Raw genomic sequence first — 26,359 nt, forward strand, 5'->3', positions numbered from 1 at the left:
TTGCCACACTCTCTTTATGTCTGAGATTCCATGTGTAAGTAGGAAAAAAAAATCCAATGTGAGGTGTGTTATAGCTTTGGTAATAGTTGCTTCTCCAAGGCTCTTTCTTATGCTTACCCTTAAGACCAGACAGATTTTGAGGGTAATAATAAGAACTACTATATAGCTAGAGAATGGTAGAAGACAAGGTAAACTCGGAATATAGAACTGGGGTACCATAGATAAAATTGTGTGTGGTTCTTTTGGGAGTTGGGGGACAGGGATACCACTTCTCTAGATTCTGAGCCTGCCAAACCTGGACAGCTCCCTTTTCAAAAAATTTTTTAACACTTTATTTATTTTTCAGAGACATAGAGAGACACAGCATGAGCAGGGGAAAGGCAGAGAGAGAGGGAGACACAGAATCCGAAGCAGGCTCCAGGCTCTGAGCTGTCAGCACAGAGCCTGATGCAGGACTCGAACTCACAAACTGCGGGGTTCATGACCTGAGCTGAAGTCGGACACTCAACCAACTGAGCCACCCAGGCACCCCTCTCTTTTCTTCCTTTTATATTTATGTCTGTGCAGTGGTTATCATACTCACTAAGCAAGAGGCCAGGCCAGTTCCCTGACTCTTTTGTTTACTCTCCCTCTAGAGGACAGATACCTGGTTGAGGGCTAATAATCCAAGTGGGGCCTCAGCTAGTTTGACACTAAGCACCAGGGGCAAACATGCACCTTCTTGTTCTTCCAGTGCTGGTAGATGTGTTGAATTGGATAATGGGAAAATGAAGGTACCATTTGGTTCATTCAAGTTGACTAGCATTTTCTATGTTGAGCATCGGGGGCAAAAACCTAGTTAACAGAGTGCCACTTTCTTTATCTTTGCCATTATATTTTGTGTGTATCTTTCTATCTTGGGGGCCTCATGGCATTGTGTTACTGTGGTCTGGGTCAGGAAATGCAGGATACGGTGATCATAGGGTTCCCTGGACATAACACAATCTTGATTACTTAGAACTAAAAACACAAAAATGACAAAGATTCTCCAGGGAAAATGTACAAAGGAAGAATGATAATGCAGCTAAGGAAAGTCCAGAAAAACACATGTGGTCATCCATTCATTTATTAACAAACATTTATTAAGCACCTAAGTGGATGAGGTACTATGCTAGGCATTAGGGATAAAGAGATGGATAAATTAGTCTCTCTCTTAAAGGAGCTTACAGTGTAATGGAATTACACATAAACTGATTATAAACTAAGCTGCTAGGTAAATAAAATATGCACAAAACATTATAAGCCACCCAAATGCAACACCTATCATGTCTGGGACTGGTAAGGAGTGGTTTCAGAAAAGGCTTTCTGGAAGAGTTGATATCTAAGCTGAATTTCAAAGAATGAATGTTAGCCAGGAGAAAGAAAGGAATAGGAATGGGGAAATCCATTTTAGGTAGAAGGTACACAATGGTCATAAAACATGGAAATGAAAAAAGAATGTGTATGTGTTGGGGAGGGGGAAACTACATACACTTCAATGTTGCTGTAGCATAAAATACCTTGCATGGTGGTAAAAAAAAAAAAGAATCTGGAAAGGCAGACAGAGGCTAGATTTTTATGGAGGGTATATGTGCCACTTTAAAGATTTTGTATTTTATCCTTGGGTAATGATTTCCAAACTTCATTCTACTAAGCTTCAGGGACCTGCAGAGGGCAATGCAATTGGTAGCAGGAGTAGAGAGGACTTAAAGAGAGGCAACTGAGCAACACTCTGGGGTACTAGGAATAGTTTCAACCCCAAAAGTTGAGCTCTTTTTTTACTTTACGTTTTAGAAAAACATTTAGAAAATGCCACCAATGTGCTAGGCACTGCCAAATGCTAGGGGTACAGAGATAGGCATGATCCCTGGAGAAAATGACATTGACATTGAGTTCTGCTAGAAGGCTGAATGGAAATTAATCTGGCAAAGGTGAAGGTAAAAGTATGAGAAGTTGTTCCAGACAGAAGAAAAAGCAGAAACAAAGGCTCAAAGGCAGCACGGAACAAGGCAGATATAGGAATTATATAATGCTCTTACCGAAGGAGCATGAAGTGTGAAGGAGCCATGTAAAAAATGACAATGGAGACAGGGTCAGGCACCAGATCCTAAAGGACCTTATAAGCCATATGAAGGAGGTTGGCAACAGAAACCCCTGTAGAGTTGTAATCAGGAAAATAATATGTCCATATCTGTACCTTAAAAAGCATATTAATGTTGATGATTAAAGAATAAGCTGATAGACTGTAGTGGGCCTAGACTGAAGACTTAAAAATCCATTGCAGTAATGCAAGTGAGAGATGTTGATTACCTAGATTAGGATCATGACATTGGCACTGAAGAGGACTAGATGGATTTCAGAGTCATTTAGAAGGTAAAAAAATCAGTATTTGTTAAGTGATTGAATATAGGAGGTGTGAGAGGGGGAGATATTGAGAATGATTCCCCAGGAATTTATATGTGGAACTAAGAATGGTGTGTGCTTTTAATGACACAGGCATATAGGGAGAAAAGCAGGCATGGGTGATATAGTAGTAGGAGGGTGCAGCTGAATAATTTTAGACATGTCAGGTTTTTCTTTTTTTTAAATTTTTTAATGTTCATTTATTTTTGAGAGAGAGACACACACAGAGTGTGAGTGGGGGAGGGGCAGAGAGAGACAGGGAGACATAGAATCCGAAGAAGGCTCCAGGCTCTGAGCTGGCATGATGTGGGGCTTGAACTCACGAGCTGTGAGATCATGACCTGAGCTGAAGTTGGATGCTTAACTGACTGAGCCACCCAGACACCCCAAGACATGTCGAGTTTTTCTAAGTTTATTTATTTATTTTGAGAGAGAGAGAGCAAGCATGAGCAGGGGAGGGGCAGAGAGAGAATTCCAAGCAGGCCCCATGCTCAGCCCCAATGCGGGGCTCGACCTCATGACTGTGAGATCATGACCTGAGCTAATTTAAAGAATTGGATTCTTAACTGACTGAGCCACTAGACATGTACTTGTAGACATGCTGAGTTTGAAGTGAATGTGAGACATCCAAGTGGGGTTGTCTTAAAGGACAGCAATAAAGATTCAGGAGTCATTAGCATACAAAGAGATGAGATGGGTCAAGGAGAATACTTAGAGAAAAAGATAAGAGAACCCAGAATACAACCTTGAGAAAGTTTAACATATAAGAAATGGGCAGATAAAAAAGCCTGGGGTGGGAATGAGGAGTTCTTGTCTCAAGGCTTGAATTTTCTCTATGATATAGGAAGTGAAGTCATCTTCTGAGAGGGAAGAAGTGAGGAGGTAGGGAAAGGGAGCAGGTCTGGAATAGGAGCCTGACAGACCAGAACAAATATTCTGAGTAAGAAGGTCTATGGATATAAGTCCTAGGAATACCAACAATTAAGGGTCAAAGAGAAGAGGAAGCCCAGAATGAGGCAGAAAAATGCAAAATTCAGGTTGAAGAAGATCCAAGAGATGGTATCACAGAAGGCATGTGAGTTAAGAGTTTCTGGAAAGATAAACAACAAATGAAACAGAAAGATCTACTATGGTGTGGATTGAAAAATATCTACTGAGTTTTTCAATAAATTAAGCAAAAGCATTTTCAGAGGAGTAATAAGCCACACTGGAAAGGACTGCAGAATGCATTGAATATAAAGAAGCAGAAATTCGGATGAGAAAGGAAAGATAGGATTACTAGAGGGTGACAGGTATGTAAATGAACTAAAAAACAGAGCCAAAAGAGAGGAAGAGTTTGAAGATTAGAGGAAAGAGTAGGTTTCTAGGAAGGCTGGGGATGAGGATAGGATCAAGCATTAGAAGGAGGAGTTGGTCTTAAAGAGGAGAAGAAACACCTTTTTTGAGACTGGAGAAAAGGGAACAAGGATAAGTGAAGATATAAGTAAGATTGTGGTGGAGGGTTGGGAAACAGACAGTGATCATAATATTAACATTAGCTAGATTAAGATATCTAACCTTGGTAGCAGGCCAAGAAAAAGGACAAAAACAAGGGATGGGCTTGAAAACAGAAGGTTTCGAACAGTGGTTGAAAAGAATGAAAATGCTGAGTAACAGTAAGAACAAGGACTAACAGGAGGCACTGTGGGCCTAGCTGGGTTGGAGACTTCAGAATTACAGTGCTACCATCTGCTGATTTGTGTGATTTCTTTCCAGCAGAATTTAGTAGACCAGGTATAGGATCAGAAAATGCAGAATGGAAGAGGCTGAGAAGATGACAGACTAGGGGGACCTAAAGATTGTCTCATCCCACAGATACAACTAGATAACACTCACATCAGTGTAAATAACCCAGAAAACAATTTGAAAACTGGCAGAACAAACTCTACAACTTAAGGTAGAGAAGAGGCCACAATGAAGAAGGTAGAAAGGGCAAAGATGCCATTTGGGAGCAAAATGGACTGTGGCCATCTGTAGCGGGGAGGGAGCCGGTGGCACAGAGAAGAGCAAAAAAACAGACTATTACACCGAGGAGCCCAAATGGGGAGGAAAAATCCCCATAACACTTGGCTTTGAAAGCAAGAGGGGATGAGTTTTGTGAATTCCTACAACCAGCAGGACTTAAAGCCTGGAATTTTAAAAATTAGCAGTTTCAGCTCTGGGAGAACCCAGAGGGCATTAGGAAGTGGAATCCCTGCCCTTTAAGAGACCACGACAAACAACCAGCAGGATACAGTGTGGAAGCAGCAGTATGAAACACACTGGGGACAAATGAAAGGGAGAGTTATTTACTCATCTCAGAGCATGTCCCTGAGTGATCACAGTGAGACCCTTCCAGGAATAAAGGAGCTGGAAGGTACCATTTCTGTCCCTCACCACTCAGCATAAATACATGGCCACTGGCAGGAACCAGCAGTGTTGAAACTTGCTACTTAACTTGCTTACACCAAATCCTGCCATTCCCACATTTGGGTGGATCTGCCCTTCCCAGTCATGCTTGCCTCAGTCATGGCGTTGCAGGTCCCCTCCCCCAGAACACAGGTGGAAACCCCACCAACACCTTATCTCCCAATCCACATGTTCTGTGGGACTAAAGTTCCAGTGCCAGTGTCAGGTCTCATTTTGCATGCTGACAGGTACACACCTTGTTAAAATATGCTCCACCCAGCCAGGGACCAAACACTGACAACAACAGGCAAAGAGAGTCCCTGCAGACAACTTGACTAAAGGAAAAAGAGGCCAGGACTCAAGAGTAGGGCATACACAGCCCACATAAGAAATCCTTCCTGAAGTTCCAGGTCCTGGGGAATGGGACACCACACAGCAAGACACTATGGGACCTCTTCTTCATAAGGCTATTATCATTAGGAACAACAGAAGTAAGTGACTTTCCTCTTACAGAAAAGACACAGAGACTTAGACAAAATGAGGAGACAGAGGAATATGTTACAAAAGAAATAAAAGGACCAAATCACAGCAAGAGACTTAAGTAAAACAAATGTAAGTAGAATTCCTGATAGAGAATTTGAAGTAATGGTCTTTTAAAGATACTTGTTGAATTTGAGAAAAGAGTGGAAGCCATCAGGGAGACCTTTAACAAAGAGATAAAAAAAGAACCAATCAAAGATGAAGAAGACAATAACTGAAATTAAAAATACACTTGATGGGGGGCGCCTGGGTGGCTCAGTCGGTTAAGCGTCCAACTTCAGCTCAGGTCACAATCTCGCGGTCCATGAGTTCGAGCCCCGCGTCGGGCTCTGGGCTGAAGGCTCAGAGCCTGGAGCCTGCTTCCGATTCTGTGTCTCCCTCTCTCTCTGCCCCTCCCCCGTTCATGCTCTGTCTCTCTCTGTCTCAAAAATAAATAAACGTTAAAAAAAATTAAAAAAAATACACTTGATGGAATAAATAGGAGGCTAGAGGAAGTAGAAAAACAAATTACTGACCTGAAAGAGTAATGGAAAATAATTAAGCTGAAAAAATGAGAGGAAAAGAATATTATGCAAAATGAGAATAGCCTTAGGGAACCCAGGGACTCCATCAAGGTAATAATATTCACATTATAGAGATCCCAGAAGAAGAAGAGAGAGAATAGAAGATAGAAAATTTATTTGAAGAAATAATAGCTGAAAATTTCCCTAATATGGAGAAGGAAACATCCACATCCAGGAGACAAAGAAATCCCCATAAAAAATCAACCCTAGGAGGTCCACACTTAGTAAGTAGTGTGGCATAGTAATTAAAGTGGCAAAATTAGTGATGAATAATTTTAAAAGCAGCACGAGAGAAGACAATTATATGCGAGGGAAACTCCATAAAGCTATCAGTAGATTTTTCAGCAGATCTTTGCAGACCAGAAGGGAGTGGCATGATATATTCAAAATGCTAAAAGGGAAAAATCTTCAGCCAAGAATACTCTATCAAGCAAGGCTGTCAATCAGAATAGAAGGAGAGATAAAGAGTTCCTCAGATAAAAACTAAAGGAGTTCATGACCACTAAACCAGCTCTACAAGAAAGTAGTGGAAAGACCATAAGTAAGAGTATGAAAAGTAGTAAGATAATTATTTTACTTACAAAAGCAGTAAAAATAAGTCTTTCTGTAAAACTCAGTCAACAGATTCATAAAATAAAAGGATGTAGACTATGACACCATGTACCTAAAGTGATGGGGGGTGGTTAATAAAGAATGGGTTTCAAGGAAACAGTGGCTATAAGTGACACACTGTACCAAATGGATTTAACAGATATTTTCAGAAAATTTCATCCCCAAACAGGAGAATACACATTCTTCTCAAGTGCACATGGAACATTCTCCATTATAGATCACAATTAGGCCACAAGTCTCAACAAATTTAAAAAGGTCAAAGTCATACCTTGCATCTTTTCTGACCACAACGCTATGAAACTAGAAATAAACCACAAGAAAAAAATCTGGAAAGACCATAAATACTTGGAGGTTAAACAATATAAACAATGAATGGGTTCACCAGAAAAAAAAGAATAAATAAAAAAGTACATAAAACAAATGAAATGAAAACACAATGGTCCAAAATTTTTGGGATGCTGCAAAAGTGGTTCTAAGAGGGAAATTTACAGCAATACAAGCCTATCTCAGGAAGTAAGAAAAATCTCAAATAAAAACCTAACTTTATACTTAAAGAAGGTAGAAAAAGAAGGAAAAACAAAACCCAAAACTAGCAGAAGGAATGAAATAATAAATACATAATAAAGATTAGAGCAGAAATAAATGATATAGAAACTAAAAAAAACAATGGTACAGATCAATGAAACCAAGAGGTGGTTCTTTGCAAAGATCAACAAAATTGATAAACCTCTAACCAGAATTAATACCTATTCTTCTCAAATTATTCCAAAACTTAGAAGAGGAAGAAAACTTCCAAATTCATTCTATAAGGCCAGTTATCACCATGATACCAAAACCAGATGAAAATACCACAAAAAAAGAGAACTACAGGCCAATCTCTCAAAAATATACATGCAAAAATCTTCAACAAAATACTATCAAACCAAATACAACAGTACATTAAAAAAAAAAATTCACCATGATCAACTAGGATTTATTCCTGGGATGCAATGGTAGTTCAGTATTTGCAAATCAATCAGTGTGATACATCACATCAATAAGAGAAAGGATAAGAACCATATGACCATTTCAACAGATGCAGAAAAAGCATCTGACAAAGTACAACATCCGTTCATAAAACCCTCGACACAGTAGGCTTAGAGGGAACATTACCTGAACATAATAAAGGCCTTATATGAAAGACTCACAGCTAACATCATCCTTCATGGGGAAAAACTCAGAGATTTCCTTCTAAGGTCAGGAAAAAGACAAGGATATCTACTCTCCCCACTTTTATTCAACATAGTGCTGGAAGTCCTAGCCACAGCAAACAGACAACAAAGAGAAAAAGCATTAAAATTGGTAAGGAAGAAGTAAAATTTGCAAGAAGTAAAAGAAGCAAATTTGCTATTTGCAGATGACATAATTTATATATATAAAAAAAGACTCCCCCAAAGTATCAGGAACAAGACAAAGATGTCCACTCCCACTACTTTTATTTAACACAGTACTGAAGTCCTAGCCATAGCAATCATTTTTTTTTCACTATCAAACAATATAGACTTTATTTTTTTCCTCCAAGATTTTATTTAAATTCAAGTTAGTTAACATATAATGTGGTATTGGTTTCAGGAGTAGAATTTAGTGATTCATCACTTACATATAATACCCAGTGCTCATCACAACAAGCACCCTCCTTAATACCCACTACCCATTTTAGCCCATTCCACCACCCTCAGTTTGTTCTCTATAGTTAAGAGTCTCTTATGGTTTGCCTCCCTCTCTGTTTTTATCTTATTTTATTTTTCCTTCCCTTCGCCTATGTTCACCTGTTTTGTTTCTTGAATTCCACACATGAGTGAAATCGCTTAATATAATACACTTTAGTTCCATCTACATTGTTGCAAATGGCAAGGTTTCATTAAGTTTAATGGCTGAGTAATGTTCCACTGTATATATGCCATGTCTTCTTTATCCATTCAGCAGTTGATGGACAGGTGCCTAGCCATAGCAATCAGACAACAAAAAGAAATAAAAGGCATCCAAATTGATAAGAAAGAAATATAATTTTTACTATTTGCAGATGACATGATACTCTATATACAAAACCCTAAAAATTCCACCAAAAAACTACTAGAAATGATAAATGAATTCAGTCAATTTGCAGGACACAAAAATCAATGTACAGAAATCTGTTGCATTCCTATACACTAATAATGAAGCTACAGAAAGAGAAATTAAGAAAACAGTCCCTTTTACAATTGCACTGAAACCAATAAAATATCCAGAAACAAACTTAACCAAAGAGGTGAAAGACCTGTTCTCTGAAAACTATAAAACACTAATGAAAGAAATACAAGACAATGCAAAGAAATGGAAAGACCTTCCATGCTCGTGGGTTAGAAGAACAAATATTGTTAAAATGTCTATCCAAAACAATCTACAGATTTAATGCAATTCCTATCAAAATACCAATGACATTTTTCACAGAACGAGAATAAGCAATCCTAAAATGTGTATGGAACCACAAAAGACCCAAAATAGGCAAATCAAAAAGGGAAAAGGAAAACAAAATGGGAGGTATCACAATTCCAGACTCCAAGTGATATTACAAAGTTGTAGCAATCAAAACAGTATGGTACTGACATAAAAATAGACATACAGGTCAAGAAAACAGAACAGAAAACTCAGAAATAAACTCAATTATATGGTCAATCAATCTTTAAGGAAGGAGGAAAGAAAATCCAATGGGTAAAAAACAGTCTCTTCAATAAATGGTGCTGGGAAAGGTGGATAACTACATGCAAAAAATTAAACTGGATCACTTTCTTACACTATACACAAAAAATAAACTCAAAATGCATTAAAGACCTAAATGTGAGACTTGAAAACATAAAAATCCTAGTAGAGAGTATAGGCAATAATTTCTCTGACATTGGCCATAGGAACTTTACTCTAGATATGTCTCCCAAGGCAAGGGAAATAAAAGCAAAAATTTCCCTGTTGGGACTACATCAAAATAAAAAGCATTTGCATGGCAAAGGAAATATCAATAAAACTAAAAGGAAACCCACTCAATGGGAGAAGATATTTGCAAATGACATATCTGATAAAGGATTAGTATCAAAAATATATAAAGAACTGATACAATTCAACACCCCAAAAACAAATAAGCCAATTAAAAAAATGGGCAGAACACATGAACAGACATTTCTCCAAAGAAGATATACAGATGGACAACAGACACATGACAAGATGCTCAACATCATTCATCATCAGGGAAATCCAAATCAAAATTACAATTAGCTATCACCTCACACCTACTGAATGGCTAAAATCAAAAACTTAAGAAACAAGTGTTGTTGAGGATGTGAAGAAAAAGCAACCATCTTTCACTGTTGGTGGGAATGCAAACTGGTGCACCACTGTGGGAAACAGTATGGAGATTCCTCAAAAAGTTAAAAATAAGACTACCCTTTGACCCAGCAATTGCACTACTAGGTATTTGCTGAAAGGATACAAAAATACTGGTTTGAAGGAACACATGCACCCCAATGTTTACAGTAGAGCTATCAACAATAGGCAAATTATAGAAGCAGCCCAAAGGTCCACTGGCAGATGAATGGATAAAGAAGAGGTGGGGTACATATACAATGGAATATTGTCCAGCCATATAAATGGATGAAGTCTTGCCGTTTGCAACAATATGGATGGAGTTATGGAGTATAATGCTAAGTGAAATAAATAAGTCAGAGAGAGACAAATACCATATGATTTAACTCATATGTGAAATTTAAAAAATAAAACAAGAAGCAAAGGAAAAAAGAGAGTGAGGGACAAAACAAGAAACAGCCTCTTAACTATAGAGAATAATTTGATGGTTACCAGAGGAGTGGTGTGTGAGGGGATGGTTACCAGAGGGATGGGTAAAATAGGTGATAGGGATTAAAGAATACTTATCATAAAGAGCAATGAGTAATGTATATAATTGTTAAATCACTATATTGTACATCTGATCCTAATATAACATTGAAGGTCAATTATACTGGAATTAAAATAAAGAGCCTAATAGAAAAAGAAAATGCAGACGGTAAGACTGATGTGGCGTTATGATTTTTCTGATATTTAAATGATCAACAAATAGGTAGGGAAGAACAGACTAGGTGAAATTAGAGACAAATGTCATAGGAAGAAAAAAACACTGAAATAATATGTAGCTATGACCATAAACTGGATGTTTTTGAAACGGAAGATATATGATGTGGGATAGTTCTAAAGTTTGGTCCTCAAAATGAGTGGGTAACATAGAGGTGGAGGGAAAGGTCCCTAGGGTTATGGATATCCAAAAATTTTGAGGCTAAAATGTTAGATGGCATTCACTGTGATGCTGAAATCTAGCACTATGGCAGGATCTGGGGAAGAAGAGGAAGGCTATAAGCTAAGGGAATGAATTAGAGAAGCAGGGGATCAACAGAGCCAGATGGCATAAGCCTCAAAGGAGAACAGAGTTTCTCATGGGAAGGGAAGAGTAAACTATACAGGATTATTTCCCATATAGCACCAACCCGAAAGTCAAGTGACTGGAGACATTTCACAGGAGCTTAGTACCACACTGGATTGTGTTGTTAGAGAGTCAAAAACCACCTGGAGCTTTCTAACCTTGGAAACTAGAATGATAGTGAGGTCACTAAAAGAGATAAGGATGTGGAAAGATCTGATGTTCATGGGACAGGTGAAAGAATGGTGAAAGAATGCAGACAAAGGAGGTCAGTTTTACATTAGAAGTATAAGTGGTAAAGATGTTTTATAGATATTGGGGCTAGAATTCTGAAAATGTTTACAGAGCTTAGCCCAGTGTTTTGCATAGAGTAGATACTTCAAAATTTAAGTTGATTGTTAGGAATAAAAATAAAAAGGTTTCCAGTATTCTCCAAAGAGGGAATAGTTGGAGCCATAGAAGCAAACTTATTATGAAGGGGGCAGCACTAACAAACTAATACAGAGTGTAAATACAGAAAGACAATAGTATAAGACTAAGTACACAACCATTAAAAGGGTATGAGAATGGGAATGCAAGCTGGTGCAGCCACTCTGGAAAACAGTATGGAGGTTCCTCAAAAAACTAAAAGTAGAAATACCCTATGACCCAGCAATTGCACTACTAGGTATTTATCCACGGGATACAGGTGTGCTGTTTTGAACGGACACATGCAACCCCCTGTTTACAGCAGAACTATCAACAATAGCCAAAGTATGGAAAGAGCCCAAATGTCCATTGAAGGATGAATGGATAAAGAAGATGTGGTATATACACACAATGGAGTATTACTCAGCAGTCAAAAAGAATGAAATCTCACCATTTGCAACTACATGGATGGAACTGGAGGGTATTATGCTAAGTGAAATTAGTCAGTCAGAGACAGACAAAAATCATATGACTTCACTCATATGAGGACTTTAAGAGACAAAACAGATGAATATAAGGGAAGGGAAACAAAAATAATATAAAAACAGGGAGGGGGACAAAACAGAAGAGACTCATAAATATGGAGAACAAACTGAGGGTAACTGGAGGGGTTGTGGGTGGGGGGATGGGCTAAATGGGTAAGGGGCATTAAGGAATATACTCCTGAAATCATCATTTCACTATATGCTAACTAATTTGGATATAAATTTTAACAAATAAAAAATAAAATTAAAAAAAGGGTATGAGAGAGAAATAGGGAGGAAGATGCCGGCATAGGAGGATGCTGGGCTCACCGCGTTCTGGTGATCACTTAGATTCCACACACACCTGCCTAAATAACCCAGAAAACTGCCAGAAGACTAGCAGAACGGATTCGCTGGAGCCAAGGGTAGACAAGAGGCCCACGGAAGAGGGTAGGAAGGGCGGAGAGGTGGTGCGCGCTACACAGATTGTTGGGAGGGAGCTGGGGCAGAGGGGCAACCGGCCGGCAAAGCAGAGCCCTCGAGTCTGGCTTGCAAAAGCGGAGGGGCCGGACACAGTGTGTTCTGACAGCAAGCGGGACTTAACATCTGGAAGATTTTAAGTTAACAGCTCTGCTCGGAGAGCGGAAGGGCTGGAGGACAACGGGAGAGACAGTTGTTGAGCCCTGGACGACAGAGCTCAGCTTGGCGGGGAACAAAGGCGCTCGCCAGCGCCATCTCCCTCGCCCACCCCCAGCCAAAATCCCAAAGGGAACCAGTACGTGTCAGGGAACTTGCTTGCACCGGGCAAACACCCAACGCTGTGCTTCTGTGGATCCATCCCTCCTGTGGCGGGTCTGACTCCCTGCCGGTGCCGCAGGGCCCCCCCCCCCCGAAGCAGATCACCAAAGGAAAAGTGAGCTGACCCTGCCCCTCCCGCCCCTGTGCACCTTGCCGATCCACCCCAGCTAATACGCCAGATCCCCAACACCACAAGCCTGGCAGTGTGCAAGTAGCCCAGACGAGCCACGCCACCCCACAGTGAATCCCACTCCTAGGAGAGGGGAAGAGAAGGTACACACCAGTCTGAGTGGGCCCAGGGACAGACAACAGGTCTGACGCGGCCCTGCCCACCAATGCAAGTTATTCAAGACAGCACAGGGGAAGTGCCCTGCAGGTCCACACCACTCCAAGGACTATCCAAAATGATGAAATGGAAGAATTCTCCTCAGAAGAATCTCCAGGAAATAGCGACAGCTAATGAACTGATCAAAAACGATTTAAACAATATAACAGAAAATGAATTTAGAATAATAGTCATAAAATTAATCACTGGGCTTGAAAACAGTATAAGGGCAGCAGAGAATCTATTGCTACAGAGATCAAGGGACTAGGGAACAGCCAGGAAGAGCTAAAAAATGCTATTAATGAGCAGCAAAATAAAATGGAGGCAATCACAGCTCGGATTGAAGAGGCAGAGGAGAGAATAGGTGAACTAGAAGATAAAATTATGGAAAAAGAAGAAACTGAGAAAAAGAGAGATACAAATATACAGGAGCATGAGGGGAAAATTAGAGAACTAAGTGATGCACTAAAGAGAAATAATCTATGAATAATTGGTATTCCAGAGGAGGAAGAGAGAGGGAAAGGTACTGAAGGTGTAGTTGAAGAAATCATAGCTGAGAACTTCCCTGATCTGGGGAAGGAAAAAGGCATTGAAATCCAAGAGGTACAGAGAACTCCTTTCAGACGTAACTTGAATCGATCTTCTGCATGACATATCATAGTGAAACTGGCAAAATACAAGGATAAAGAGAAAATTCTGAAATCAGCAAGGGATAAACGTGCTCTAACATATAAAGGGAGACCCATAAGACTCGTGACGGATCTCTCTACTGAAACTTGGCAGGCCAGAAAGGCATGGCAGGAGATCTTCAATGTGATGAACAGAAAAAATATGCAGCCGAGAATCCTTTATCCAGCAAGTCTGCCATTTAGAATAGAAGGAGAGATAAAGGTCTTCCCAAACAAACAAAAAATGAAGGAATTTGTCACCACTAAACCAGCCCTACAAGAGATCCTAAGGAGGATCCTGTGAGACAACGTACCAGAGACATCGCTACAAGCATGAAACCTACAGATACCACAATGACTCTAAACCCATATCTTTCTATAATAACACTGAGTGTAAATGGACGAAATGCGCCAACCAAAAGACATAGGGTATCAGAATGGATAAAAAAACAAGACCCATCTATTTGCTGTCTACAAGAGACTCATTTTAGACTTGAGGACACCTTCAGATTGAAAGTGAGGGGATAGAGAACTATTTATCATGCTACTGGAAGTCAAAAGAAAGCTGCAGTAGCCATACTTATATCAGACAAACTAGACTTGAAATTAAAGGCTGTAACAAGAGATGAAGAACGGCATTATATAATAATCACAGGGTCTATCCATCAGGAAGAGTTAACAATTAGAAATGTCTATGCGCCAAATACGGGAGCCCCCAAGTACACAAAACAATTACTCACAAACATAAGCAACCTTATTGATAAGAATGTGGTAACTGCAGGGGACTTTAACACCCCACTTACAGAAATGGAGAGGTCATAGAGACACATGGTCAAATAAAGAAACAAGGGCCCTGAATGATACATTGGATCAGATGGACTTAACAGATATATTTAGAACTCTGCATCCCAAAGCAACAGAATATACTTTCTTCTCCAGTGCACATGGAACATTCTCCAAGATAGATCACATACTGGGTCACAAAACAGCCCTTCATAAGTATACAAGAATTGAGATCATATCATGCATACTTTCAGACCACAATGCTATGAAGCTTGAAATCAACCACAGAAAAAAGTCTGGAAAACCTCCAAAAGCATGGAGGTTAAAGAACACCCTACTAAAGAATGAATGGGTCAACCAGGCAATTAGAGAAGAAATTAAAAAATATATGGAAACAAGCAAAAATGAAAATACAACAATCCAAACACTTTGGGATACAGCGAAGGCAGTCCTGAGAAGAAAATACATTGCAATCCAGGCCTATCTCAAGAAACAAAAAAAATCCCAAATACAAAATCTAACAGCACACCTGAAGGGAATAGAAGCAGAACAGCAAAGACACCCTAAACCCAGCAGAAGAGAAATAATAAAGATCAGAACAGAAATAAACAATATAGAATCTAAAAAAAAGTGTAGAGCAGATCAATGAAACCAAGAGTTGGTTTTTTGAAAAAATAAACAAAATTGATAAACCTCTAGCCAGGCTTCTCAAAAAGAAAAGGGAGATGACCCAAATAGATAAAAATCATGAATGAAAATGGATTTATTACAACCAATCCCTCAGAGATACAAACAATTATCAGGGAATACTATGAAAAATTATATGCCAACAAACTGGACAACCTGAAAGAAATGGACAAATTCCTAAACACCCACACACTTCCAAAACTCAATCAGGAGGAAATAGAAAGCTTCAACAGACCCATAACCAGTGAAGAAATTGAATCAGTTATCAAAAATCTCCCACGAAATAAGGGTCCCGGGCCAGATGGCTTCCCAGGGGAGTTCTACCAGACGTTTAAAGCAGAGATAATACCTATCCTTCTCAAGCTGTTCCAAAAAATAGACAGGGAAGGAAAACTTCCAGACTCATTCTATGAAGGCACTGTTACTTTGATTCCTAAACCAGACAGAGACCCAGTAAAAAAAGAGAACTACAGGCCAATATCCCTGATGAATATGGATGCAAAAATTCTCAATAAGATACTAGCAAATCGAATTCAACAGCATATAAAAAGAATTATTCACCATGATCAAGTGGGATTCATTCCTGGGATGCAGGGCTGGTTCAACATTCGCAAATCAATCAACATGATACGTCACATTAATAAAAGAAATGATAAGAACCATATGATCCTGTCAATCGATGCAGAAAAGGCCTTTCACAAAATTCAGCAACTTTCTTAATAAAAACCCTCGAGAAAGTCGGGATAGAAGGAACATACTTAAACATCATCAAAGCCATTTATGAAAAGCCCACAGCTAACATCATCCTCAATGGGGAAAAACTGAGAGCTTTTTCCCTGAGATCAAGAACACGACAGGGATGTCCACTCTCACCGCTGTTGTTTAACATAGTGTTGGAAGTTCTAGCATCAGCAATCAGACAACAAAAGGAAATCAAAGGCATCAAAATTGGCAGAGATGAAATCAAGCTTTCACTTTTTGCAGATGACATGATATTATACATGGAAAATCCGATAGACTCCACCAAAAGTCTGCTAGAACTGACACATGAATTCAGCAAAGTTGCAGGATACAAAATCAAAGTACAGAAATCAGTTGCACTCTTATACACTAATAATGAAGCAACAGAGGACAAAGAAACTGATCCCATTCACAATTGCACCAAGAAGCATAAAACACCTAGGGATAAATCTAACCAAAGATATAAAAGACCTGTATGCTGAAAACTATAGAAAGCTTATGAAGGAAATTGAAGAAGATATAAAGAAATGGGAAAACATTCCATGCTGATGGACTGGAAGAATAAATATTGTCAAAATGTCAATACTACCCAAAGCTATCTACACATTCAATGCAATCCCAATCAAAACTGCAACAGGATTCTTCTTGAAGCTAGAACAAGCAATCCTAAAATTCATATGGAACCACAAAAGACCCCACATAGCCAAAGTAATTTTGAAGAAGAAGACCAAAGCAGGAGGCATCACAATCCCAGACTTTAGCGTCTACTACAAAGCTGTAATCCTCAAGACAGCATGGTATTGGCACAAAAACAGACACATAGACCAATGGAATAGAATAGAAACCCCAGAACTAGACCCACAAATGCATGGCCAAGGAATCTTTGACAAAGCAGGAAAGAACATCCAATGGAAAAAAGACAGTCTCTTTAGCAAATGGTGCTGGGATAACTGGACAGCAACATGCAGAAGGTTGAAACTAGACCACTTTCTCACACCATTCACAAAAATAAACTCAAAATGGATAAAGGACCAGAATGTGAGACAGGAAACCATCAAAACACTAGAGGAGAAAGCAGGAAAAGACCTCTCTGACCTGAGCCACAGCAGTTTCTTACTTGACACATCCCCAAAGGCAAGGGAATTAAAAGCAAAAATGAACTATTGGGACCTCATGAAGATAAAAGCTTCTGCACAGCAAAGGAAACAACCAACAAAACTAAAAGGCAACCAACGGAATGGGAAAAGATATTTGCAAATGACATATCGGACAAAGGGCTAGTATCCAAAGTCTATAAAGAGCTCACCAAACTCCACACCTGAAAAACAAATAACCCAGTGAAGAAATGGGCAGAAAACATGAATAGACACTTCTCTAAAGAAGACATCTGGATGGCCAACAGGCACATGAAAAGATGCTCAACGTCGCTCCTCATCAGGGAAATACAAATCAAAACCACACTGAGATATCACCTCACGCCAGTCAGAGTGGCCAAAATGAACAAATCAGGAGACTATAGATGCTGGAGAGGATGTGGAGAGATGGGAACCCTCTTGCACTGTTGGTGGGAATGCAAATTGGTGCAGCCACTCTGGAAAGCAGTGTGGAGGTTCCTCAGAAAATTAAAAATAGACCTACCCTATGACCCAGCAATAGCACTGCTAGGAATTTACTCAAGGGATACAGGAGTACTGATGCATAGGGGCACTTGTACCCCAATGTTTATAGCAGCACTCTCAACAATAGCAAAATTATGGAAAGAGCCTAAATGTCCATCAACTGATGAATGGATAAAGAAATTGTGGTTTATATACACAATGGAGTACTACGTGGCAATGAGAAAGAATGAAATATGGCCCTTTGTAGCAACATGGATGGTACTGGAGAGTGTTATGCTAAGTGAAATAAGCCATACAGAGACAGATACCATATGTTTTTACTCTTATGTGGATCCTGAGAAACTTAATAGAAACCCATGGGGGAGAGGAAGGGAAAAAAAAAGATGTTAGAGTGGGAGACAGCCAAAGCACAAGAGACTCTTAAAAACTGAGAACAAACGGAGGGTTGATGGGGGGTGGGAGGGAGGGGAGGGTGGGTGATGGTTATTGAAGAGGGCATCTTTTGGGATGAGCACTGGGTGTTGTATGGAAACCAATCTGACAATAAATTTCATATATTAAAAAAAAACTAAAAAAGGGTATGAGAAGAAAGGAGTACTAACAGATGAAGCACAGAAGTAATGTTCGGAAAGAAAGCAGAAACAATCAGGAGGCTACAATATCATGACAATGAAAAGACTTTCCAGAAGTAAGAAGTGGTTAAGAGTATCAAATAACATCATTTATTAAGCATTTGTTCATGATTAAGATTAATAGCAATCTTGAAACCAAACAGAACCAAGTTAATTGTATACTTTTTGAGGCTGAACAAAACACATGATAAACAATAAAGCCATCATTTACTGGTACAAAACAGATCTTTAATATAAAGTTTTAATGCTGGGAATAAGAATCCATACCTTGAACCACAACATCTGGCTTTGGTACAGTAGAAAACCTTCGATTCAGGGGATCAATTTCTCCAGGAGCTAAAAATCCCTAAAGAAAAACCATAAAAAGATTGTCACATCAATCAAAAAGCTAAATTTTTTTAGGTAAGTAATTTATTTGTACAAGGTACCTAAATTCATGCTTTTTCCACTATAGCCTTTCAGGGGCATAAAAAGCTAATGTTTGAGGAGAAAAAACACAGCAGTGTCAAAACCTCACATCATAACCTGTGAGAGGCAGGTATGGAAAGAAAACAAATACCTTCTAGTGGTGGCCACAAGTTCTTTGCTGGAAATAGATGGGGTGTAAGTGATAAGCAGAAAGTTTTTTAGCTACAACTCCACCTTCTCTGGATGCATATAATTAGATAATCAAATCACAGTGCTTATTATCAATAATTTAGATCTTGTTTTCTCATTTATTCATGTGACTGTTATGCTTTATGCTCAGCATATATCTTTTGACTTGAATTTCTGTCTTTGCTGAAATGGGACGAATTCACCCATTTGCTCTTAAAAACACCATTCATTTCCTCCTTTTCCACAGCATTTAATTTATTTATAGCACTGAATGAGAAAGTCATCAGGTAAGGATTATTTTAAACAAATCTTTCTGCTCATTATTGCTACATTCTTCATAATATCAACTAAAGATAATCAAACTTTTATGCTGTACACCTGAAACTCACATGGATGTATGTCAATTATAGCTCAGTGAAACTGAGAAAAAAAAACCAAAATAGAACAAAAACAGCTGCAGAAAATAGTCACGTATAAACAGGTCAAAGAGACTGGCTTAGAAAGGATAGCTAAGTCCCACCTTAGATCTTCTAGGAGCCTCAGTTATAACTTACCATAATAACCTACAATGGGGAAATAGATTTGCCGGTAAATCTGGGAAACTTCGAGAAAGAGAATGCTTACAATAGCTCAAAATATCAAAAATAAGCTGAACATAAAGTATGAAATTCTCAAGTGCTACATTTAAGAGCTATTTCAACAGAATTTAACATAAAAAACATTTAAAGGGCCCCTTAACAAAAATAAACAAACAATAAATTTTTAAAAACTATGATGTTCCTGGGCCACCTGGGTAGCTCAGTCGGTTAAGCGTTAGACTCTTGATTTTGGCTCAGGTCATGATCTCAGGGTTCATGACTTTGAGCTCCACACTGGGCTCTGTGCTGACAGTGAGGAGCCTGCCTGGGATTCTCATTCATTCTCTCTCTCTCTCTCTCTCTCTTTCTCTCTCTCTCTCTCTGCTTTTCTTCTCTCTCTCTCAAAATAAAGAAATAAAAATTTAAAAAAACTATGATGTTCCCAAACACTTGTCATGGTGCCTAAGATTATCTTATCAGCTTACTCAATTAAATAATGAAACATCATATTGCTTGTAAAAGTTAGTACTTAAATCCATTATCAGTCAGCATTACTATCTAAGCACAAGTGCATTCATCAGTCACCAGGCAAGGCACTAGGGGAGTATTTTGAAAGAGTAAGATCTAGGCCCTGATCTCAGAGCAGCTCTAAGTATAGTACCAAGGTAGGAAGCCCTAGGCAGTATGAGAGACATGGTTGCCAGGGGGAAAGATTTTTGTGAATGATTGGCCATATTCCCACTCTAAGCACCTGACCTAGAGGAAAATATATAATTAAGGCAGAATATAAAAGGCAAAAGCTATATCCAGATTTAATGAGCTACTCACAAATCTGATTCTTGCAGTGATTAAGCAGAAAAAAAGTGGAAGAGGCTTGATACTTCCCCTTACCTCTGCCATCAAGCTTCCTAAGATGTACAGAGACTGACCCCACATATGGGGCAACTTGCCCATGGGGACTCGGTCCACAGTGTGAGGATTTTGATATTCTTCGTCAACCTAAAAGAAAAGATAAAGAAGCCACACAAAAGATAATAGAAGGTTAAAGATACTGGACAACAAAAGGGCTGAATCTGGATCGTGACTCATACCCTGTAAAACAGTTATATATGCAATGCACCGAAAAGTTAAGCACTGTGACTACAACCTAGGGTAGTGCTCATTTGTAAAAAATGTTTGTTTATTTTTAAGAGAGAGAGAGAGAGACAGAGAGAGACAGAGTGTGAGTGAGGGAGGGGCAGAGAGAGGGAGACACAGAATCCAAGCAGCTCCAGGCTCCGAGCTGTCAGCACAGAGCCAATGCGGGGCTTGAACTTGTGAGCCGTGAAATCATGACCTGAGCTGAGGTCAGACACTTAACCGATTGAGCCACACAGGCACCCCGGGAAGTGCTCCTTTAAATGTAGGTACATGCAAATCACCTGAGGATCTTATCCAAAGGCAGATTCTGACCGAGATTCTGAGTGTGGAGGAAAGCCTGAGATCTGCATTTCTAACAAACTTTCAGATGGTGCTGCTGATGTTTCTAGAAGTTTATTACATCCATCCCCACCAGGATGGAAGATTACAACCCTCCCATGGCTAATGCTCCTTCGTAATGGAGAAGAGGAACAATGGTACTCACAAGTGGCATGGTGGGAAAACGGAGACCTACAACATTTTTCAAACCTGATCTACTCAAACAATCCCATATTACTGGCCTCAAAACAGAGAATACCAAATCCTGACAGTTTACACAGAACATCGCTGTACGTCTGCCTACTGATCTCCATATCATTCTTAACCTTAAGGTTTGGTCTTTAAAAATAAATCAATATCTGGGGGTGCCTGGTTGGCTTAGTCGGGTAAGCTTCTGGCTCTTCATTCTGGCTCAGGTCATGATCTCTTGGTTTGTGGGTTCAAGCCCCACATCGGGCTCTGTGCTGACAGCATGGAGTCTGCTTGGGATTCTCTCTTTCTCCGTCCCTCTCTACCCCTCCCCTGTTCTGTCTCTCTCTCAAAATAAATAAGCTTTAAAAACATTTAAAAAATCAGTCTCTGAACAATTAATTTTTTTAAATTGAGGTATGGTTGACATATAAAAAGGCCATGCATATTTAATGTATGCATCTTAATGAGTTTGAGGATAAATATACACCCATGAAACTACCATTGTAATGTTTGGTCTTGCCCTTGTCTCATTATGCAACAGTGCCATAACCGAGACTGCTTTAAAAATTTATTTTCAGGGCGCCTGTTTGGCTCACTTGGTTAAGTGTCCAGCTTCAGCTCAGGTCATGATCTCCCAGTTTGTGAGCTCAAGCCTCATATCAGGCTCTCTGCTCTCAGTGCAGAGCCTGCTTTGGATCCTCTGTATCCCTCTCTCTCTGTCCCTCCCCCATCATGCTCTCTCTCTCAAAAATGAAAATAAACATTAAAAAATTATTTTCATCGTTTCATGTGTCTGTTGGCCATCTGGATGTCTTCTTTGGAAAAGTTTCTATTAATGTCTTCTGCCCATGTCTTCACTGGATTATTTGTTTTTCGGGTATGGAGTTGGGTGATGGGCATTGAGGAGGGCACCTGTTGGGATGAGCACTGGATGATGTATGGAAACCAATTTGTCAATAAATTATATTTAAAAAATAAAATAAATTATTTTCAAAGGCATTAAATCATATTTTTATCATCTTATACCTAAAGACAAATTTTTAGAACATGAAGATCAGAAAGTTAAAACTGGTTTGACTCAAATGAGGCAGTCCTGTGGAGGTACTGCTCTTCTCCCAGCTCTGTGTAATGGTACTTGTCCAGCTCACCTTGTCCGGAGGAACACTATATAGCTCTGGCAAAAGTGGGACTCCGTTTTTGCCCTTGATGAGGACAGTTTCAAGAGCCTCTCTATATTCTTGAACCTGTAGATAAAGGGAAAAAAAAGTTTATAGAGTGTTCCCTCAGGAACTCAAGGAGTGTTGTAGCCAAAGAGAGTCCTATTGCAAAGGAACATATTCACCTAGTAAAATGGAGAAGAAAGGAAAGTAGCATTTGAGAAATGCTTATTGCAGGCCAGATACTATGCTAGGAGTTTTGCGTACTTGAACACATTTATAATTTTTACAACCATCCTAGGAGGTATATGCAGTTAAAACCTTTTTACTGAAAAATGAAAGCTCAAAGACGTTATGAACTCGTGGAAGATCATGCAGAAAGTGTAAGGTTGAGCCTGGATTTGACCTCAAGTCAGCCTGTCTCCACAGGCCTGTTTTGATCCACTATGTACTATTCTAAACATAGCTTCTTGCCTTTACATGTACTGGCTTTTAAAACTGTATTTAAGGGGCGCCTGGGTGGCGCTCAGTCAGTTAAATGTCCAACTTCAGCTCAGGTCATGATTTCAGGGTTCTTGAGTTCGAGCCCTGCATTGGGCTCTGTGCAGACAGCTCAGAGCCTGAAGCCTCCTTCAGATTCTCTATCTCCTCTCTCTGTCCCTCCCCCGCTCATGCTCTCTCTTTCTCTCAAAAATAAATAAACATTAAAAAATATTTAAAAACTGTATTTTACCTGCTAAATTTTCTATTATAGTGAAGTTCACATTTTTTTGCTTAATAATTTGTGGTAGATTAGTAATGCCTAAAAAGCAAACAAGACAAAACAGACAAAAAAACCCCTATGATAATTTATGGTGGGGAAAAAACAGTTCTAACGGTTGTTTTTGCAAACACAAATTTATTCTGATGCATTTGATGTATGAAGGAACAATTTGAGCATAACATAAATTTGACATTTGCTTACACACAATTGCAAGAGTATACACTCAGCTGAACTGAGCTATGTAAGAATACCCAAAACATACACTTGCACACACTTCAGGAGGAAAATAGAACCACGCTCATCCATGTTTCGTGTTACAACTTTCTGTCCAATTTCAGACAACATTCCTTCTACCACTGCATAGTAACTTCTGAGCTGCTCCCTTTTCATGGCCACCCTAGGTACATGACTCTGTGCCTTCCTGTTTCTTTAATTTCCTTTACTTGCTTCACAGTTTATTTTTTAATTATTCTGTCTGTTCTGTGTTCTTTTTCTCTTTCTCCTCACTCTCGTGCTATCTTTCTTGTTCTCCTCCTCTGGCACACAGAGTGGTGGGTATGAGAGCCCAGCAGGTCACCCGGCAAGAACATGGATACATATGTCCATGAGCAAACCTTAGGTCTTTTACAAGGTACAAGTGTCATATTGTGATATTTATGTACTTCTTAACCATTCACCATGCATAAAGTTACAATACTGTGTTTATTAGGTTCCTATTGTTTTAAAATTTTTTAATGTTTATTTTATTATTTTTAATGTTTTATTTATTTTTGAAAACAAGAAAGACAGACCGTGAGTGGGGGAGGGTCAGAGAGAAAGGGAGATACAGAAGCTGAAGCAGGCTCCAGGCTCTGAGCTGTCAGCAGAGAGTCTGATGTGGAGCTCGAACCCGTGAACTGTGAGATCATGACCTGAGCCAAAGTCAGACACTTAACTGACTGAGCCAGCCAGGCACCCCAGGTTCCTATTGCTTTGTATATATTTCTGACAAACTTTTTAAGTGTTGTGTCCCAACCTCATTTTCCCATGAGCCCTATAGTTTTTATTTCTCAAATATGCAGAGCATGGTGATCTTCAAGAAACATATATGTCTTATAGCCGAACTGACCTCCCTTGTTCTTATGGCATATCTTCATCTGTAAAATTAAAAAAAAAAACTTTAGGGATATTTTCTTCTTTTAAGAAGAACAAAAAACTATTTTCATTGTATACAGAGAACCTGAAGAAGTCAGTGACTATACTTGGACTACTTAATAGTTACTACGGAAGCCAGACAAAAGAAAAGAATAAAAAAGAATCCAGGTCTCTCAACTCTTTTTTCCCCCACAGAGTCCAAAAAACCTGTGTGCTTTGTAGTTGGTAGGCACGTATAATAAATAAATCTTTCTTTGAGTAAGAAAGGTTTTTGAAATTCTGTGGATTTTCCACAGTTCTGTGGAATTTGAGAAGGAGGGAGAAAAATGGTAGAATCAAAATAGGGTGGGTTATTTCTATTACTGCTTATCTTATTTGCCTTCTCAAAAAGGGATATCCTTTAATTTACTAAAATTTAGAGTAAAACACTTTATGGCCTCTGAAACTTTGGTGTAACCCTATCACTTAAACTCATATTGGCAGTTACAGATTTAAAAAAAGTTAATGTTTATTTTTGAGAGAGACAGAGAGTGAGCAGGGGAGGGGCAGAGAGAGAGGGAGACACAGAATCTGACACAGACTCCAGTCTCTGAGCTCTCAGCATGAGCCTGATGTGGGACTCGAACCCACGAATTGGGAGACCATGATCTGAGCTTATGTTTAACTGACTGAGCCACCCAGGCACCCCTGGCAGTTACAGATTAATATTGGCCAAAGCATTCAAATTACACAGAATTATGTTTTATGTAGCTAAGTATAAGGGACTTACAAATGTGCTGGATTCATGTCCAAGCTTAGACCATGGTCAATTTGTAGAATGCCGAACACTAAACTTACTTGATTAAATTTCCCAGTCTCACTGTTTTCCAATGATGGTTTCTAAATTACTTTATTCATGTAGCCCCCAAAATGATGATGACCATGTTGTTTGGGGAAAGGACAGGGTATGAATGGGTTGTTGTTGTTTTGGGTTTTTTTTTTGGGGGGGGGGCTAAAGTCAGAACATCATTTCCAAGATTTAAAAAAAAGACATACAAATCCAAGTACCTCTTATAACTGAGACAAGTTATAAGGGACAGGGCTTGTTATTGTGCTCTCTGTATTTATTAAAGGTCAAGTCTGACCAATGGCAATATCCAGGTCTTTCAACTCTTAACCTAGTGTCCCCAACTGCTAGTCTCTAGAAGACAACTCTGTCTCTTCCCTATTAGGGAAGAATTCCATTTGGTCACAGGGTCAGCACAAACATTAACTGAAAGAAGAAGACATAACAAAAACATTCTGCTGAAAAGCTCTTTCCCCAGCATATTACCTGTTCTGCATTGCCACTAAAGACCCCATCAAGAATAAAGTATGTCCAGAACAATGGCCATTCACACTCAATGTTTTCAAATAACTTCAGCTCAGATGGTTCATAGTACAGACGGTTGGGATCCTGGTAAAAACACAATAAACAAAGTCTGTTTTACCACTGCAAATTCAGACACATATCTTTAGTTCAGAGGTATCACAATACAGCCTTGTAGAGCATGTACACACCCCTCCTCCCTTAGCAAGTACTTTGTGATATGACTTGTAACCCGTAGAACTGGGATAAAAATGACACCATAGGCAAGTATGTGAAGAAGTGATATTAATTCCTAATAAACATGGGTTTGGTTTTGTATTTGTTAAGTTTGAGGTAGCAGCAGAACGTATAAATAGAAATGCTTCAAAGGACAGCAAGAGAGATGAGGATTTGGGAGTCATCCTCGTACAGGTGACACTTGAAGCACAAGTTACAAATGTAGTAGCTACATATAGTGAATAGATGACTTGAGAACGGAATCTTGGTTATGCTCTCATAGTTTGGTGAGGAAAAAACAAAAAGAATGAGGATAGTGTAGAACTGTATAAATTAAATAGGAAAAGAATTTCATGAAAATGGAAGGGTAGGTAACAGTAATGTACTACAGAGAAGGCAAGTATAATGAGGAGTGGGAAAAGGCTACTGGATTGATCACCTGGGACATTCTGATGGTATTTCAGAGCATAATTTTAATAGATCAGTAGAGATAGAAATCAACAGGACTAAAGAATAAAGTAGAAGAAGGAAAGTAGACCAGAAGAGTTTGAGCTCGATGATTAAAAAATGTTTACATTCCTAGTGAAGTGCTTCTTATTGACCATTCATTCCCTTTAATAATACTTAACTTTCTCCATTGATAATTCCAAGGAGAATTTTTGACAGGTGGAGCAAAAGCAAGTTAAACTTT

At 39.1% G+C, this 26,359-nt stretch overlaps 1 protein-coding gene across 6 annotated transcripts in view; it reads right to left on the minus strand.

Moving 5' to 3' along the window:
- Positions 1-26,359, minus strand: part of PHKA1 (phosphorylase kinase regulatory subunit alpha 1) — a 190,182-nt gene that overhangs the window by 112,686 nt on the left and 51,137 nt on the right. For all 6 annotated transcript variants that reach the window (XM_047843552.1, XM_047843549.1, XM_047843550.1 and 3 more), the window contains 4 exons: positions 25,417-25,539; positions 22,199-22,294; positions 20,292-20,399; positions 18,493-18,571 (listed from right to left, as the gene is read on the minus strand). In XM_047843552.1, the coding sequence (XP_047699508.1) occupies positions 18,493-18,571; positions 20,292-20,399; positions 22,199-22,294; positions 25,417-25,539 (406 nt within the window). The remainder of the gene's footprint in view (positions 1-18,492; positions 18,572-20,291; positions 20,400-22,198; positions 22,295-25,416; positions 25,540-26,359) is intronic.

Source organism: Prionailurus viverrinus, chromosome X (genome assembly GCF_022837055.1).
Source record: "Prionailurus viverrinus isolate Anna chromosome X, UM_Priviv_1.0, whole genome shotgun sequence".
Taxonomy (NCBI): Eukaryota; Metazoa; Chordata; class Mammalia; order Carnivora; family Felidae; genus Prionailurus; species Prionailurus viverrinus.